This window comes from Anas platyrhynchos, chromosome 1 (assembly GCF_047663525.1).
Source record: "Anas platyrhynchos isolate ZD024472 breed Pekin duck chromosome 1, IASCAAS_PekinDuck_T2T, whole genome shotgun sequence".
Lineage (NCBI taxonomy): Eukaryota > Metazoa > Chordata > Aves > Anseriformes > Anatidae > Anas > Anas platyrhynchos.
The window spans coordinates 56,015,914-56,034,016 of NC_092587.1; the positions used below are offsets into that span (position 1 = coordinate 56,015,914).

The 18,103-nt window shown below is 43.2% G+C and overlaps 1 protein-coding gene across 2 annotated transcripts in view; it reads left to right on the forward strand.

The window, feature by feature from the left end:
* The window catches only part of LARGE1 (LARGE xylosyl- and glucuronyltransferase 1), a 285,774-nt gene that overhangs the window by 73,878 nt on the left and 193,793 nt on the right, over positions 1-18,103 (forward strand). For both annotated transcript variants that reach the window (XM_038180825.2, XM_027449977.3), the window contains one exon: positions 12,972-13,158. In XM_038180825.2, coding sequence (XP_038036753.1) covers positions 13,053-13,158 — 106 coding nt within the window. In that variant the 5' untranslated portion in view covers positions 12,972-13,052. The remainder of the gene's footprint in view (positions 1-12,971; positions 13,159-18,103) is intronic.

Sequence of the window (18,103 nt, forward strand, 5' to 3'; positions counted from 1 at the left end):
CACCGCCATTTCACTGCCATTTGCCGAGGCGATCGGCTCCGGGGCAGACGCGTTCTGCGGCGGAGCGGGGGATCGGGCCAGGCAGGGCTAACTTTCCGGCATCGAGCCGACTTCAGGGAGCCGCCAGGAGCCGGCAGCCCTCGTGAGGGACGCTGACGAGGCGAAGGCGGAGCCAGCAGCGCCCCCTCCCCGGCCGTTCAAAAGCAGCCCCTAGGGAGCGCGAGCGACCAGGAGCGCGGCGAACAGGACGGGCAAACAGGGAGTGGCGCGGCAGTTAGCGCGGCAGTTAGCGCGGCAGTTAGCGCGGCAGTTAGCGCGGCAGTTAGCGCGGCAGTTAGCGCAGGCAGGGCGGAGAGCAACACCCTCCCACACGAGCACCTGTTAACGACAGTCGTTAGCAAGGTAATAATGGTCTCCACCAGGCACGGAGCGCTCTGCAGGAGGTCGGTACACACCCAGACCGACTGCCTGTTAAGGAATGCAGCGGTTCAGGTCAACGGATGCAGGGAGTGTCAGAGCCTGCTGCTGCCATCAACGGGAGGCAGAGACGCTGCGTGTGTGAGGTGTGAGCAGGTGGATGACCTGGTCCGCATGGTGGCGGAGCTCAAGGAGGAGGTGGAGAGGCTGAGGGCCATTAGGGAGTGTGAGCGGGAGATTGACTTCTGGAGCAACTCCCTGCAGGGCATCAAGGAGAGGTACCGGGGTGAGACACCCCAAACGGGGGTGGACCCCTTGCCCTGTCGCCGTCGGGCTGAGGGAGGGGATCTGGGAGCTGAGGAGGAGTGGAGACAGGTCCCTGTGCGACGTGGCAGGCGATGCCCTCCCCCTCCGGCCCCACCTTCCCAGGTGCCCTTACAAAACAGGTTTGAGGCCCTGGAGATTGAGAGACCGGTAGCTGAGGAAGAGATAGAAAGTGTTCCCAGGAGGATGCCTAGGGCGAGGAGGTCGACTCCACGCATCAGAACTGCCTCCACCAAGAAAGAAAGAAGGGTGATTGTCGTGGGAGACTCTGTCCTTAGGGGGACAGAGGGCCCTATTTGTCGGCCTGACCCTACCCGTAGGGAAGTCTGCTGCCTCCCTGGGGCCAGGGTCAGGGACGTGGCCAGGAAGCTCCCCAACCTGGTGCGCCCCTCTGATTATTATCCGCTCCTGATAATCCAGGCGGGCACTGATGACATTGACAACAGAAGCCTGAAGGCTATCAAAAGAGACTTTAGGGGACTGGGACGGTTAGTGGACGGAGCAGGAGTGCAAGTAGTTTTTTCGTCCGTCCCTACGTTGACAGGGAGGGGTACGGAGAGGACAACGAAAGCCCACCTGTTAAACACGTGGCTCCGGGGCTGGTGCCTACGCAGAAATCTTGGGTTTTTCGACCATGGGGCAGTTTACTCAGCACCTGGTCTGGTGGCCGTAGACGGGTCCCTATCCTTTAGGGGAAAAAGGATCCTGGGCCAGGAGCTGGCGGGGCTCATTGATAGGGCTTTAAACTAGGTAAGAAGGGGGATGGGGCTGGAGCGAGGACTGTTGGGGCTGTACCAGGGGGAGCAGTGGCAAGGCCGGAGGATAAGGTAAAGACCCAGCTGAAGTGCATCTACACCAATGCACGCAGCATGGGTAACAAACAGGAGGAGCTGGAAGCCATCGTGCAGCGGGCAGGCTACGACTTGGTTGCCATCACGGAAACGTGGTGGGACCAGTCTCATGACTGGAGTGCTGCGATGCCTGGCTATAGGCTCTTCAGAAGGGACAGGCAGCATGGAAGGGGTGGCGGTGTGGCTCTCTATATTAGAGAGTCTTTCGATGTTGTAGAACTCGAGGCTAGGAATGACAAGATCGAGTCCCTTTGGGTTAGGATCGGCAGGGACAACAAGGCTAGTGTCCTGGTCGGGGTCTGCTATAGACCGCCGAACCAGGATGAGGAGACGGATGAGGAGTTCTACAGGCAGCTGACAGAAGTTGCGAAATCGTCGGCGCTTGTACTCGTGGGGGACTTCAACTTCCCTGACATATCCTGGAAGCACAACACAGCCCAGAGGAAGCAGTCTAGGAGGTTTCTGGAGAAAGTGGAAGATAGCTTCCTGACGCAGCTGATTAGTGAACCTACCAGGGGTGGTGCCCTGCTAGACCTTCTCTTCACAAACAGAGAAGGACTGGTGGAGGATGTGATTGTCGGGAACAGTCTTGGGCAGAGTGACCACGAAATGGTGGAGTTCTCTATTCTTGGCGGGGCCAGGAAGGGAACCAGTAAAACCACTGTATTGGACTTTCGGAGGGCTGACTTTAGGCTGCTCAGGACACTGGTTGGTGGAGTCCCATGGGAGGCGGTTCTGAAGGGCAGAGGGGTTCAGGAAGGCTGGGTGCTATTCAAGAGGCAAATCCTAATGGCACAGGAGCGGTCTATCCCCATGTGCCCAAAGATGAGCCAGCGGGGAAGACGACCAGCCTGGCTCAACAGAGAATTGTGGCTTGAGCTTAGGAGGAAAAAGAGGGTTTATAATCTTTGGAAAATTGGGCAGGCCACTAGGGAGGACTATAAGGATGTAGCGAGGCTGTGCAGGGACAAAATTAGGAAGGCCAAAGCTCATCTGGAGCTCAAGCTGGCTACTGCCGTTAAAGATAACAAAAAACGCTTTTATAAATACATCAACACAAAAAGGAGGACTAAGGAGAATCTCCATCCTTTACTGGATGCGGGGGGAAACTTAGTTACAAGAGATGAGGAAAAGGCGGAGGTGCTCAATGCCTTCTTTGCCTCAGTCTTTAGTGGTAAAACCGGTTGCTCTCTGGATACCCAGTACCCAGAACTGGTGGAAGGGGACGGGGAGCAGGATGTGGCCCTCACCATCCACGAAGAACTGGTTGGTGACCTGCTACGGCACTTGGACGTGCACAAGTCGATGGGGCCGGATGGGATCCACCCAAGAGTACTGAGAGAACTGGCAGAGGAGCTGGCCAAGCCCCTATCCATCATTTATCAGCAGTCCTGGCTATCGGGGGAGGTCCCAGCTGACTGGCGGCTAGCAAACGTGACGCCCATCTACAAGAAGGGCCGGAGGGCAGACCCGGGGAACTACAGGCCGGTCAGTTTGACCTCAGTACCAGGGAAGCTCATGGAGCAGATCCTCTTGGGAGTCATCATGCGGCACTTGAAGGGCAAGCAGGCGATCAGGCCCAGTCAGCATGGGTTTATGGAAGGCAGATCCTGCTTGACGAACCTGATCTCCTTCTACAACAAAGTGACGCGCTGGGTGGACGAGGGAAAGGCTGTGGATGTGGTCTACCTTGACTTCAGCAAGGCTTTTGACACCGTTTCCCACAGCATTCTCCTCAAGAAACTGGCTGCTCTTGGCTTGGACTGGCGCACGCTTCGTTGGGTTAGAAACTGGCTGGATAGCCGGGCCCAGAGAGTTGTGGTAAATGGAGCCAAGTCCAGTTGGAGGCCAGTCACTAGTGGCGTCCCCCAGGGCTCGGTACTGGGGCCGGTCCTCTTTAACATCTTCATCAATGATCTGGATGAGGGCATTGAGTGCACCCTCAGTAAGTTTGCAGATGACACCAAGCTAGGTGCGTGTGTCGATCTGCTTGAGGGTAGGAAGGCTCTGCAGGAGGATCTGGATAGGCTGCACCGATGGGCTGAGGTCAACTGTATGAAGTTTAACAAGGCCAAGTGCCGGGTCCTGCACCTGGGGCGCAATAACCCCAAGAAGAGCTACAGGCTGGGAGAGGAATGGCTGGAGAGCTGCCAGGCAGAGAAGGACCTGGGAGTGATGGTGGACAGTCGGCTGAATATGAGCCAGCAGTGTGCTCAGGTGGCCAAGAAGGCCAACGGCGTCCTGGCTTGTATCAGAAACACTGTGACCAGCAGGGCTAGGGAGGTGATCGTCCCCCTGTACTCGGCTCTGGTGAGGCCGCACCTCGAGTACTGTGTTCAGTTCTGGGCCCCTCGCTACAAGAAGGACATCGAGGTGCTTGAGCGGGTCCAGAGAAGGGCGACGAAGCTGGTGAGGGGCCTGGAGAGCAAGTCCTATGAGGAGCGGCTGAAGGAGCTGGGCTTGTTCAGCCTAGAGAAAAGGAGGCTCAGGGGTGACCTTATCACTCTGTATAAGTATATTAAAGGAGGCTCTAGCGAGATGGGGGTTGGCCTGTTCTCCCATGTGCCTGGTGACAGGACGAGGGGGAATGGGCTAAAGTTGCGCCAGGGGAGTTTTAGGTTAGATGTTAGGAAGAATTTCTTTACTGAAAGGGTTGTTAGACATTGGAACAGGCTGCCCAGGGAGGTGGTTGAGTCACCATCCCTGGAAGTCTTCAAAAGACGTTTAGATGTAGAACTTAGGGATATGGTTTAGTGGGGACTGTTAGTGTTAGGTCAGAGGTTGGACTCGATGATCTTGAGGTCTCTTCCAACCTAGAGATTCTGTGATTCTGTGATTCTGTGAGTTACCATCAAATTCATTGTGGAAGTGTTAATAATGTACATTTGAATATTGTCAGTCCTTGCAGTATATTCATTTTCTTTACAGGGGACTTGCTAAGTACTTTATATTTATTATTTCTCCACCTTCATCTAATTGCAGAATTAAAGCAACTTCAGAGAACAATGGTGATGATAATGATGTGACACTACAAAGACTGAAGTTCTCATACAGAGAAACAAGGAAATGTTAGTGAAAATCACTACAATTTGAGGAAAGGCGGGGAGAAAACAGCAACCTTAAGCTCACTGCCCTGTTTCTATAGGCAGACCACTTCTAAGGTGACAGTTTCTAAATGAAGAGTAAAGAGCTATCCAAATTACAGGTTGGTTTGAAAGAACAGTATTCAACCTGCTTTGAGAAGAAGATTGGACTAGATGACCTCAAGAGGTCCGTTCCAACCTAAATTATTCTATGATTCTATTGAAATGCTAACTCCACACGTGGAATATTTGGATTCTGTAGTAAGAGCTTTTATCATTGTCTCCTATTGAGGCTAGTTTCCATGGCTTTGTTCAGCTTTGATAACACCTTTTGTACTCTTTGTATAATTGGGTTAAACTCTCATGCCATTCTTGTCTAATACCTACATTAATCTGTATAGTGCTGAATAAGAAGCCATGAGAAATCTGTATTTATAAATTCTGTTTTTTCAAACCCTTGTCCAATGTTCAAGAACACTCCAACATGCAATAATCTAAATCCACAGCTGCCTTCCCTACGTAAGGGAAAAAAAAAAAAAAGTGCTTGACACCACATTACCACATTCACATTATTCTACAAGAAAAGGTTGTCCAGAGAGGTTCTGGAGTCTCCCTGTTTGGAGATCTCCAAAAGCCGCCTGGATGTGGTCCTGGGCAGCCTGCTTTGGGTGGCCCTGCTAGACCAGGGGGTATTAGACCAGAGGACCAGATGACCAGTTCCTTCCTACCCCAGCCATTCTGTGAAGAACTTTACTTATATGTCAGCTGAAAAGGAGTGGAGGGAAAGCACCTTCCCACTCTGCCCAGTGAAAGCCTAGGGAAATAGTCTTTGTAGCATGTCTGATGCTGTAATACTTAAGAAAGAATAAATACTGACCTCAACACACAGGGATTCCAGCAGGAAACTTACCAAAAAAAGCTCACAACTCATGGTGCTGTCTTATGTTCTGCAGTAGTTTGCAAAGAACTATTGAGAGACTAAATAATGTCCTTAGTAAATTAGCACTGGAATTGTGGTGAGCGCTTTGTCCTCTCCTTTCAAACATAGTCAGATATTTATATATTTTTTTCCTATTTGCCAATTCTTTGATGATTCCAGCAAGAAATTCCCAGTAATTATTGAAATTTTCATTACATTTGTTGTTCTATTTGTGTATAGATTTGATACAAATATTTATGGTGTTTGTAATATTTAAATTATGTAGTAATGAGGTGAATGCTGTGGTGCCTACATAAGAATTCAGCTCCATTAGTTATGAGAGATTCAGTCCAAATTTATCGTGAACTGATGCAGGTTGAATTGATCCTAGTGAAGCTTATATTGAATTATACTAGTTAAAAGTTTAACCTGAAATTTTCTGCATGTTTCACAGTGTAGTTGTGTATGTGCATTACCATCCATATATCCACATTATTATCCATGTGCATTATTATCCATGTATTATCTACTAGATCACAGCTGGAATTTTTGAGGATTTAAATTGAATGACCACTGTGTATTCTGTGTCTGGTTACAAAACTGTAGAATCACTGAACCATGGAATGGTGTTTGGGAGAGATCTCTGGAAATTCTCTAGTCTGACACCCTGCTTTTAAGCAGGGCCAATTAAAGCATGGCTTGGGGCCATGTCCAGTTGGGTTTTGAGTATCTACAAGGATAGCGGCTCATGACCTCTGTGTTTGTGTCCTTCCTTGTACTGGGAAGTCCAGACATGCGCACAGCAATCCAGCTGGGTCTCACCAGTGAGTAGTGGGAAAGGATCCCAGGGAGAACTCCCTCTATTCCTGCTGATCTGACATACAGAGTGATTGCTTCTCCCTGCCTTCTTGACTGGTCCTTGGTAAAGAGCCTATATCCATCCTGTCCACATCACTCAGCATACTTTGCCAACCTAGTCCACCACTTTCTCATTTATTGGTTGGTTTTTATTTTTTAATTTTTTCAATTTAAAGCTCTCATGAGAAGCTTGGCCAGCCAATAGGAAAAGGTACTTTTGCCTAAGTGGTCAGATGAATCCCATCTCTTCCTAGCAGTCACCTGTCTTGAGTGAGGGTCCCATGCTTGTGAAGACAAAATCCCTCTTGTCACTGCCAGGTGCACAAACAATTTTTTGACCTGTAGGATCTATCCACTCTTCCTTGGTTTCTTCCCCTTCACTGTCAGAGTTGAGATAGACACTTGGTCCATTGCTTTTTATGAAATAATGGTATTGGTACTAAGAAATCTGCAAGTATAACATCAACTTCTTTCCATATGACAAGAGCTGCTCTAAGTGTGTTACTAATCCCTTTGTAAAACTAAGCTATAGTTTGAGATCTGTGCAGTAAAATAAAGGTGTTTTTGGTTTTGTTCTTTTTTTTTTTTTTTTTTTTTTTTTTTTTCCAAAATAGGACTGTTTCATAGAGAGACATGGATTCTTTTGTCAGGGAGGAGCACTTGAAGCAATAATTGTTTCTCCTGGGCAAAACTTGCTCATGAATCTTTAATCAATTTCCACATTAGAGTAGCTCTGTATATAGAGGATTCTAATGAAGGTAAACACTGCTTCTGAATAACCATCCAAGTACTTCAGATGGAAAGCAAAGTAGTAACATCAAAATCAGAGAGAGAAGTGTTACATATGCATGTAGCACCCTGCTTCTGAGCTAGAGACCACTTTATCTTCTGTGTGGTTGCATGTACGCTGTATGTAAGAAAGGGAAATAATGAATGCATGAACCCCTAACACTTCAGTAATTTATTAGGAAGGAGAAAAATGCCCAGGTATCCTGGCAGGGAGATCAATGAGGCAACTACATACTGATGTTTTCTTCCAGCCAAGAACAAGCAGCATGATATTATTTTAACTTTTTTTTTTTTTTTTTTTTTTCCTTCATGCAAATATTTCAGGGCCTGAAATACATGCAAAGATGTGGAGCTATGCCATTTTTTAAGCCTGAAATTCAGATATGTAATAATGTTGTGGTCTGAGTATAAAACCATGATTCTGGAGCAGAATTTTTTTACTACTGAAAGATTCTCTACCCCAGTAATTACTTCTGGTTGACCATGATCTCCACTATGTTCATAATTCAGTGACATTGGGTTCTCAGGTTGTAAGGTATTTTGAGTATGTATCGAGAACATCTTGTTAATCTTCTGCCATGCGCAAACTAAGTCAGGCTGTTTCACTCTCTTTGGACTTCAGAGAGTCCTGAGATAAACTGGGGAGTCAGGAAATACTGGTGCTGTGTGCCCATACATGGGGGGATCTGGAGTAAAGTTGATTTTGGAGAACTCATTGAAAAACCAGGTCAGTAGCTGCTCTGACAAATTATTATCATTCTTGGGGTACAAATGAAATGTGAATAACAGCCAAGGTTGATCTTTCTGTCACGAATGTGTTTGGTTGCTGCTATCTCTTCTCAAATGCTAGATTTTTTTTCTGCTCACATTAACACTGACATAGTGGAGGCTTAGGAAAAGTTTCATATCCTGTTAATCTTAAATTGTGTTCTTCCTTGATATTAAGTTTTAAAGTTTTAGGCTTTCCTTCTTTTGAGCAGCCTTGGCTTGAAAGGTAAAATGTGAAAGCATGTTATTTACTTGCCTCTCTCTGTCTGTGACCAGACTACTGTCAGGATAGATCCCCAGGCCTGCAGTGGCATTGCTTCCAGCCCTGCTACCTGGAACCTTCTAGAAAGCTTTGATTAATGGGCCACTAACAAAATTTTCCTTGAGCCGTGGCACATATCGAGTGAAGATATAACAGAAAGTGTCAATCCAATGTGCCCCCAGAGCAGTTAGCACAGTTGCAAGGCAGAACTCATTTGTGCTGTCAACTTACTAGCTATTTTCTCTCTTATAGATAGGACTACTTCCTTGTAACTAGTTGAGAAACAGTAAATTTGGTAGCATTTGGAAACTGCTGTAATCTGTTCCTTTTAAGTGGCTTCTGAGGGGGATGCTGAGTCTGAATATATTCCAAATCCTTCCTTCAAGTTACAACACCATTGGACTAAGAAGTCTATACAGCAGAGAAGTTCTCTGATGCCAAAAAAATTTTACACAGTTTGGGAGCTAAGGGAGCCTTACATTAGTTTCTATGGCATGTTCTTTCATGTGGGAGAGAGAGATTTTGGTGAGGGAGAAGATGGTGTTTTTCTTTAAAGTGCTACTTCTTTTTTAATAACTCGAGAAGTGGAGTATATTAGGGGTGTCAATTTAAATAAAGATTTACTATATAATTCTACTGTCTTTTATTGCACTATATTGGATTTATTCCACACCCTACCTTTATGGTACCAAACTCTTCTCTAATATGGCAAAAAAATCTGTCACTTGACAGCCAGCTTCCAGAACTGGACTACCACAGAGCTTCAATCCTCTTAGAAGACAGAAAACAGACTATCAAGGAGTAAACTTGTTATAACCCCACATTAACAGTATTTTAAAGGAACGTACAAAGATACTGGCTCAGATACAGCTTTTTTTTTTTTTTTTTTTTTCCTTTTTTTGTATTTCGAGTCTGGTGAAAAACTGAAAAATCACTCTTAAGGGATGGATGCTACATTGACACAGAGCCAAGGGGGAAGCTTTACAGTAGAGATGTTCATTGTCTCTGTGACTGCAAGTGTGGAAAAAGCAGAAAGAACTAGATAACATTAATTCAAGAAACACAGCAAAGCCAAGGCACAGGATTGGTGTATAAACAGCTTTAACTGTGCATATTCATTTCAGTGGCTCAGAAAACAAATGGAAGATTACTGGGATAAGATTAACTGTAACAAATGCAAGGAAATGTATGAAACAGTTGGAAAAGCTTTTTATAGTAGAGCAGTTAAATCTAGTTAATTGTGTTTGATTTTTGTTTTCATAATTACTTCCATTGTTCCACTGAACTCCTGCTGAATGTCCGACATAGTCGAGCTGTCATGCCATAATTGAAAAAAAAATGAATAGAAACTGAATACCAATGTGATTAGTGCTGTGTTACATGCTTTTAATGTATGTGCTGCTCATACTGGTTTAGAGCTGCCTCACACTTAGCTGAGGAGATAATCCTTGATTTAAAACAAAGCCACCACTCTGACAAGGTTAATGGAAGCGTTTAACCATATGCGAAGATAACGAAAGGCATTCAGTTCACTGTTGCTATGTGGTAAGAAGGTCACGAGTAAGTCTCTGCAATGAGAAACCCAATTTATTTTAATTCCTGCTGTGACCTCTCACACAGGCGTTGTCCAAGCTAGTAGCCTTTTGTAGCACCATTAGCAATAATCTAGCTGGCCTGAGCTTGCTGTATTACTTACTGTCCATCAGCACAGCCCAGTAAGCTTATTAACTACTAACATTGGGCAATAGATTAGGAGGAACCACTGTTTTGTGATTGGACTCTCACCTACTATGGAACTGCTTTCTAAGACCACCTATGCAGGTGGAGTCTGGAGGAGCAGTGGGTGCTGTAGGAGAGGTCTGAAAGGCAATGGTGAGCTTGCGTGACAGAAAGGAGCACAGTGCTACCCTGTTCTGTGCTCAGCCAGTGTTGTCTCTCCCTTTCCTTTCCTTTTGTGACAAATACCAAGCTGTCATGTGGTGGACCGAAGGAAAAACTCAACTGCAGTATCTTCTTCCAGTGTATTTGAAGATCACACATTAGGTAACAGTTTTACAAGCAAAATGCATACTAAGTGATTGAGTCAAAAGCTTTTCTTTTAAGCTAAACACCTTCATTACCATTCACGGACCTTTTACAGAATTACTTAGGTATGTTTTGCACATGATGCATTGTCTAGTTTGGAAAAAATACTCAGCAGGTGTGTTGATTTTATCCTCTGAAAACTAATGTCTAAGAATCAAGAAGCTTTTCACATCTTTAGGAAGGTGGGGGGAGATGGTAGAAACTTTTTTTAAAATAGTTTATGGCTGTTTTCTCTTTTAAAGCACAATTAAATGAAGTACTTAAACATTTCCTAGAGTGATCCATCACAAGCTGACTTGTCTGTGTAGGATTTTCCCAAGTATCTTCTTAGTTAGATAAAAGATGTGCATGAGAGCGCAGAATAACGTGGCTTTTTTTTTTTTTCTTTTTCCTGAAGGATGACAATTTGTAGAATACAATGTCCCACTTTCCTTACTTTCCTTTGTAGATGAATTGGGAGTTCAGTGTTACTCCTTATACTTAATTTGTTAAGGTGTTCTGCATTCATGGGACAGAAAAAAATCATCCTTCACATTGACCAATTCAGAAACTTCACTTTCATGGCTAATGAAAAGAATATGTAGGATTTGTGTGTGTGTGTGTGTGTGTGTATTTCTTTTTTCTTAAATACGCAGCCTCAGGATAAGCAATGCACTACCACTACTATACCCCAGACTTCAGAGTCTGAGTGTCACTATCCTGAAAATGTGTATCAGTTTACTTGGAACTGCATAATTTCTGAAACATTTGGTGTTATCTCTGTTGGTTTTACCTGCATCATTGGTAGGAGCAGTGTGTGTCCAAAGTGTGTTGCATTGCAAAATGTTACAACTGTAAAATGACACTGCTTGTAAGTTAATTTCTTCAAAGATAATCTTTATACACACAGATTGATGGTAATGGTGCACTTTATGATGTTACAGAGGGGAGGAAGTAATTTCTACTTAAAGTAGGTAATTCTGTGTATAGCAAGTGTAAAGCAGTCACCTATGTTTTTCAAGTAGTTGTGTAAAGGTCTCTCTTCAGACTAGCTGTACAAGCTACGTGATGCAAGGAAAAGAAATGAAATGTAATCGTTATCCAAATGAAGTGAATAAAGAAGAGAGTCCTCCACAATTTATCTACCAAATGTGTGTCTCTAACACAGTGACTCTAACAGTACAGTTGTTAATATTAAGTCTGTCCACATATTTTCTGCAAAATCTCTGTGATGAGGCATTCATTGAGTAGAAAAGCTGACACAATGCAATGCTTTTTCTGCTGGCTCTGGACAAATTATATTCCATTTTATCAGTTGCAAGGTCAGGAGTGCTATCATGGCTCTTAAACTGTAGTGTAGTAAAGTGGTCTCTTGAACATTTGAGGAAGAGCTGTAAGTTTGCCTGATTACTGTAGCCAGGTATCCCCAGCAGCCAGGCTCTTTGTCTGAACCCATTTCTCTTGTCTGTAATTCTCTTTTTGCTGTAATTTGATTTCAGAATTGACTTTCAGTGCAATATACGTGGGGTTGCAAAGCTCAGACATATTTTCAAGGCACACAGTAGTTATTGCTAATATGTCTGTGTAGAAGTGCTTTAATTGCTGATTGCAGCTCTAGTGCTAGTTTAAGCACGAGCCAAAGGTTGCTGTTATTAAACACCTTGTACTGCTAGAGTCTGTGCTTCTTTCCTTATCATGCTTGTACACCAATTTTTTTTTTTTTTTTTTTTTAATTAGGAAACAAGCCCTTTCACACAAAACATGATTTATTTTTGACTTAATATCTCCCTTTTCTAACTCCTGAAGTCTGGTTCTGGACTTTCTGGACTTCCCTGTGCTTTCTTCCCTTAAAAAAAAAAAAAAAAAGGAAAAAGATGTGAAACATTATCTTTGTGCTCTGTATACCTGCATTGGTGTGGGAATATTATTTTTCCTGTGAACTAAAATCATCAGATTATTTTTGCCATCTCAGCCTCTGTGAAATGAAAAAACATTATTTTAGACAAATTAAGATTTTATTTGTAATTTGTTTTTACTCATAAAAATTGTGGTACTTTCCCGAATCCTCTTCTTTTCTTATAGCATACATTTCAGAGGTCCTGATACCCACTGTTTGTGACTAAACAATCTTCCTTTCTTATTTTCTCTTTTCCTTTTATATCGTTCATCAGCATTGTTTTGCAGTGATCAGACTGGGTTATTTTAATAACACCCCTCTAATCCCAATTTTTACCTTTCATTTTCCAATCACTATCTTGAGTTCATGACCACCTGCAGCTGGCTCATTGATTCACTGGTGTGACTGGTGAAGACATATGGGTGGCTTTCTCTTACCTAACCAGGGTTACCACACAAGTGTGGCAAATAAAAACAAATAAAGGTGATGTCTCTTTGTAAGATTTGCTCAGTGTGTGTTTAGGTGAGATGATGTGTTTTATTGACCTACTGTCGTGCAGAGGACTTCTAAAACTTGTTATATTATTAAGTAGCTACACTTAATGTTGAAATGGATACTGCTTTGCAATTGCTGTAACCCTATTTTTAGTTTTGGTCTTTTAACTCTTTTGGAATGTTGGCTATACCTGCATTTCTGTAGAAAGATAAGCTGTTAAAACATTTTCTCCTCTACTTTTCAGGGATTAATATGTGGGAGGCTGTGGACTATTTGCTTCCAACATAGGAACAGCACTGGGTTGGGAATCTGCACTCCTGAGAGAATGCTGGGAATCTGCAGAGGGCGACGGAAATTCCTGGCTGCCTCTCTGACCGTCCTCTTCGTGCCAGCCATAACGTGGATTTATCTGTTTGCTGGGAGTTTTGAAGGTAGGAGAAGAGTAATGGCTGGGGGGGAGAATGTGTTAAATGATTGGTATCAGAGCAGACAAATGTAGATCAGTCATCATCGGTTTTATTTAAATAAAGCTAGTTCAGCTTGCGTAGGAAATGGCTCCCCAGGTGCAGATTTCAACAAAGGGCCTTCCTTACCATGTTCTCACTACTGACAAGGAAGTAATTGCTGGCACCAGTTGTTCCATTTTCATCTAATCTTTGAACTTTTACAAAAATGCAACAAAAAAAAATCTGATTTCCCCTTACTCGTTTCTTCTCTGCATTCTCTGATTTTTAAAAATTGATTTTACTTTAATTAAAATTAATGCCCTCTAAGATTTTACTTTAATTAAAATTAATGCCTCATTTCAGATCTGCACTTAATACTGCTAAGAAGTGTTTAAAAAGTTACTCATATTTATTCTGGGCACTTTTTACACAATTCTTGTATTTATGATGGGTGTGTGTGACCTCATATGTCTGGATGATATAGGCCACTGAGTCTGATTTTGGGACACTAAGCAGGGAGTGTATCCTCCTACAGAAGAATGGGGGGGTCTACAACACAAGTCAGAGAATGTGTCTAGCATGGTTCTTTGTGTGGTGGACTCTGCTGGGTAATGCTTTCTCAGCTGCAGGATTTCTCTTGTCCTGTAGCCTCACATGCAAATGCTACTGCTTACTGCACCAGGGAACACACTGGTGGTACTCTGTGGCATGTGAGATTGTGCAGTTGGACTTTCCTCTGAGAGGTGTGGATGTAGCAGGAAACAAAGCATGGGACAAGGGCTTCTACACAGCCATCACATAGCGTGCATGAGAGTTGATGGAGCTTTCAGAGTACAAGGTTTGCTCAATACAATTTCCTGTCTTCTAACAATTCTCCACGCTTGTTACGATGCTGCTGCATTGTCCTTTGTATTTGTGCCCACAATCCATGCAATGGTGCCTGATAGTCTTCCAGTCTGGGGGCAAGCGTGAGCATGAAGATCAAAATGGAAATAGGTGCAGCCCAGCTGTTGCAGTACTGGTTATGTTCACCAAAGTGTTTCACCTCATCTGTGTAGTGATTAATTCTTCAAAGGAAATGTCAGCAATACCAGATAACCCTAGGCTTAAGACCAGACTCTACGCTGTCCATGCTACCCACATAAGAGCTTAACTAGTCCAGGTTTAATAGCTCTCAGAAGCGTGAAAGCTTGTAATGGGTTCAATTGCAGTCTTCACAGAATCTGAATCTGTATATAAGGATGGGCTGGTTACTGTCTTGTTCATCTAAAGATATCTCACATTTGGCTTTCCTAAACACAATGTAAACATAAACAGCCTGAACCAGAGGTGGCTGAGTACCCAGCAAAGTGCCTGGGATGTTCAGTCTAGAACTTGCTGTGCAACATAAGCCTCCTATCAAGTCTGCTGTCACCTTACAGAACAGTGCTGTCACTATAAACACAATTGAGATGATCCATTTTCAATTAGGATGGTATCCTATTAGAAGACAGGAAAACAATTGCATTATTTCTGGGTCTCCTTCCTGCTTTGGAGCTATATCTAGGTGCTGGATCCTGCCCATTTTCTTCTGAAGATATGTAGAAATATGCTATACCCTGCTTTAAAAGTTGATTCTGTGAAATGTTTTATGGGCTTCCAATTTAGTTATATAGTGCCTACCCGGCCAAAACTTGCAAGCACATGAGGAGGCTCTTGTCTTTGTTCTCCTTGAAGACTATTAGACTATCACTGCCTCTAGACACTTCTTATGACAGAAGGATGAACACACAAAATTAATGAATACCTAGAGCATATCTCTATGTAAAATCAACTTGAATCTAGATCCCTCTGGGTGGCCATTGGTTGCTATACCTGGAGCAGCTGTCCTTCCTCTTCTATATTCATGTGGAGAACCTCAGATTTGCATTTTTGATTGCCCATCTAATGAACTTTTTTTCCAGCCTTAAGATCAGTGCTGATACTTCAGTTAGGTAAGGCTAGGAAAATGTTGTGTCTCTTATTTTCTTATTTGTTGTTACTTAGTAGCTTTTTTTTTTTTTTTTTTTTAATTGAGCATTTTATGTTTGGCAATAGCCACACTATTTTGGCGAGCTTAGAAAAACTATTCAGCTTTTGTAGTTATCTTAGCAGGAGGAAGGTGTTTCAGCCTTTTAAAATTTGTGCAAACACTAAGTCTGATAATTTTGAAAAGTCATTGTTTTAAATGTCAAGCAAGCTTATTTTATGTAACCTTGGCTGAGGAATTTGTGCTTGGTTTCAAAACAAAATTGGATTCCAAGTTAAATTACAAGTAAGAACATCTAACGATTTTCAGTGTATATTGAATACACTTTTGAGTTAGTTATATGCCAGGTACAGATATTTGATTATGCAAATTTATTTGGTATCTTAAAATTCTACCTTAATGGGCAGTAACTCCGTGAGCTCATTCTAGAATGAAACACTTATAGGATTCACATTAAATTGAAAACATACAGGGCGCTGGCTGCATACTTGAAAACTAATGATCTGGCAGTCAGGAAGTACTGATTTTGTTTGATTTTTAAAAGCTGAGCAAATGCAGGCCTCACCTTTTTGCGTTTAGAAGAATATTATGCTGCCTTGTTGTAATGACTATTTTAATTGTGTCCACAATTGAAAATGGAGTACTGCTTCAAATTCCTGTGTGTGTAGAATCCTTTGTTTTTATAGGCAGCTCAATACCGATCTGGAAATTTGCTGCTACATGCTATTTGAGGTGACTTAAAGCTCTCAGTGTGAATTAATCTTAAATGCAAACCAGGGAGCAAAGCCCATTACCGCTTAAGAAGCCTTGCACTTGAAAAGGACTGCAAATGATGTAAAGTTAGTAACTCTTTCTGTTATTTCTCTGTCTGGTTTCTTTTTGTGCTTTCATCTTTGTTTATTGTTTAAACATTAGAGTAAGTTGAAATATTTATTTAACCATTTTCCTAAACCTGTAGGTATTATGGGCAGAGAGTTAAAGCTGTTTTGCCAATTTATCTGATTTCTTTTTTTTTACATCATTGAGTCACATAGTTTGCTTATGTTTTAATGACTTTATGTATACTTGAGTAAAAAATGCCTCACCACAGCACGGTGCCTTGATTTGAAATCAGCAGGAACAGAGTCCTCTACAGCTTCTGGCACTAGGTTTCTTTGGTTAATCACAGGTAGTGCTAGAATTTTTCAGTTCATCTGGTTTCAGATTCAGGTAAATGGCTCTTGTTATGTTTTTCTCCTCTAGATTAAACACATTCTTCCTACCTAGTATTTTCATAGACTAATTGAATTATTCGGGTTGGAAGGGACTTCAGGAGCTCTCTGGTTAAACTCTTGCTCAATGCAGGGTGCACTTTAGGTCAGGCCTCATTTCTCAGAGTTTTATCCAGTCGTGTCTTGAAAACCTCCAAGGATGGAGACAACATGGCTTCCTTGAGCAAGCTGTGCCACTGCTCGACTGTCTTCAGGTGGAAGAGTTTCTCGTTATCTAGTTTGAACCTCCTTTGTTTCCATTTGTGGCTGATGTCATGCATGCCCCACAATGTGTCACTGTGAAGAGTCTGGCACTGTCTCCTGGCATCTTGCCTGTAGGAACTGGGGGCTCCTGGTGAGTCCCCTGGGCCTTGTCTTCTCCAGGCTGAGCAAACCGGGCTCTCTCAGGGCAAGCACTTTAGCCCCTGAATGGTTCAGTAGCCCTACACAGAACTTTGTCAATGTCTTTCTTATACTGAGAACCCCAGACAGTACTCCAAATGTGGTCTAATGAGTGTCAAGTAAAGGGGAAATGGTTACTTCCCATAATCTACGTGCTGTGTTCCTGTTGATACAGCCCCAGATGCCATTGGCCTTCATCACTATCCAGGCATGCTGCTGGGTCTTATTTAATATACTGTCCAGCAAGGCCCCAGGTCCTTCCCAGAAGAACTAGTCACCAGCCTGTGCCATTATGAGAGTTAGTCCATCCCAGGTAGAGGGGCTTGCCTTACTCAGAATCACAGAATCACAGAATTTCTAGGTTGGAAGAGACCTCAAGATCATCGAGTCCAACCTCTGACCTAACACTAACAGTCCCCACTAAACCATATCCCAAAGCTCTACATCTAAACGTCTTTTAAAGACTTCCAGGGATGGTGTCTCCACCACTTCCCTGGGCAGCCTGTTCCAGAGTATAACAACCCTTTCAGTAAAGAAGTTCTTCCTAACATCTAACCTAAAACTCATGTTGAATTTTATGAGGTTGCTGTTGCCCCATTCCTCCAGCCCATCTTGGTCCCACTGGAGGGCATCCTTGTCAGTGAGTGTCTTGACTACACTCCCCCACGCTTGGTGTCATTTGCAATCTTGATAAGGATGAATTCTGATTTCTTCATCAGGTTATTGGTAAAAATACTGAAAAGGACCATTCCCAGAATAGATGCTGAGGAACTCTACTTGTAACTGAATTCCAGACAGAACGTGAATTAGTAACCATCACCCTTCTGAGCCCAACAACCCAGCTAGTTTTGCACTCATCTAGTAGCCCAGTCATCTAGACTGTAAAATCCCAACTTGGATAAAGGGTTTATTTAGCAGACCATATTGAAAGCTGTGCTAAATTCAAGGGAAATTGCATCTGCTGGTCTTCTCTTATTCAGAGATCTAGTCATTTCATCACAGAAAGCAGTCAGGTTGGTCAAGCGTGATTTACTGTTAGTAAATCCATACTAATTCCCCTGTCAGAGCTCAGTATGTTTCCTTTTAAAGGTACTTACATACAGCAGTTAAATCACTTCTCAGTCTTTTTTTTTTTCCACTAAGCTAAACCGATTGAGCTAGCTGAGTTGTCATGGCAAAGAATTTTGTGCTCTTTTTTTTTTTTTTTTTTTTTTTTTTAAATTCTTTTGCAGTTTTTTTATTTTGTTTTCTTCCAGGGCACTGGAATCAA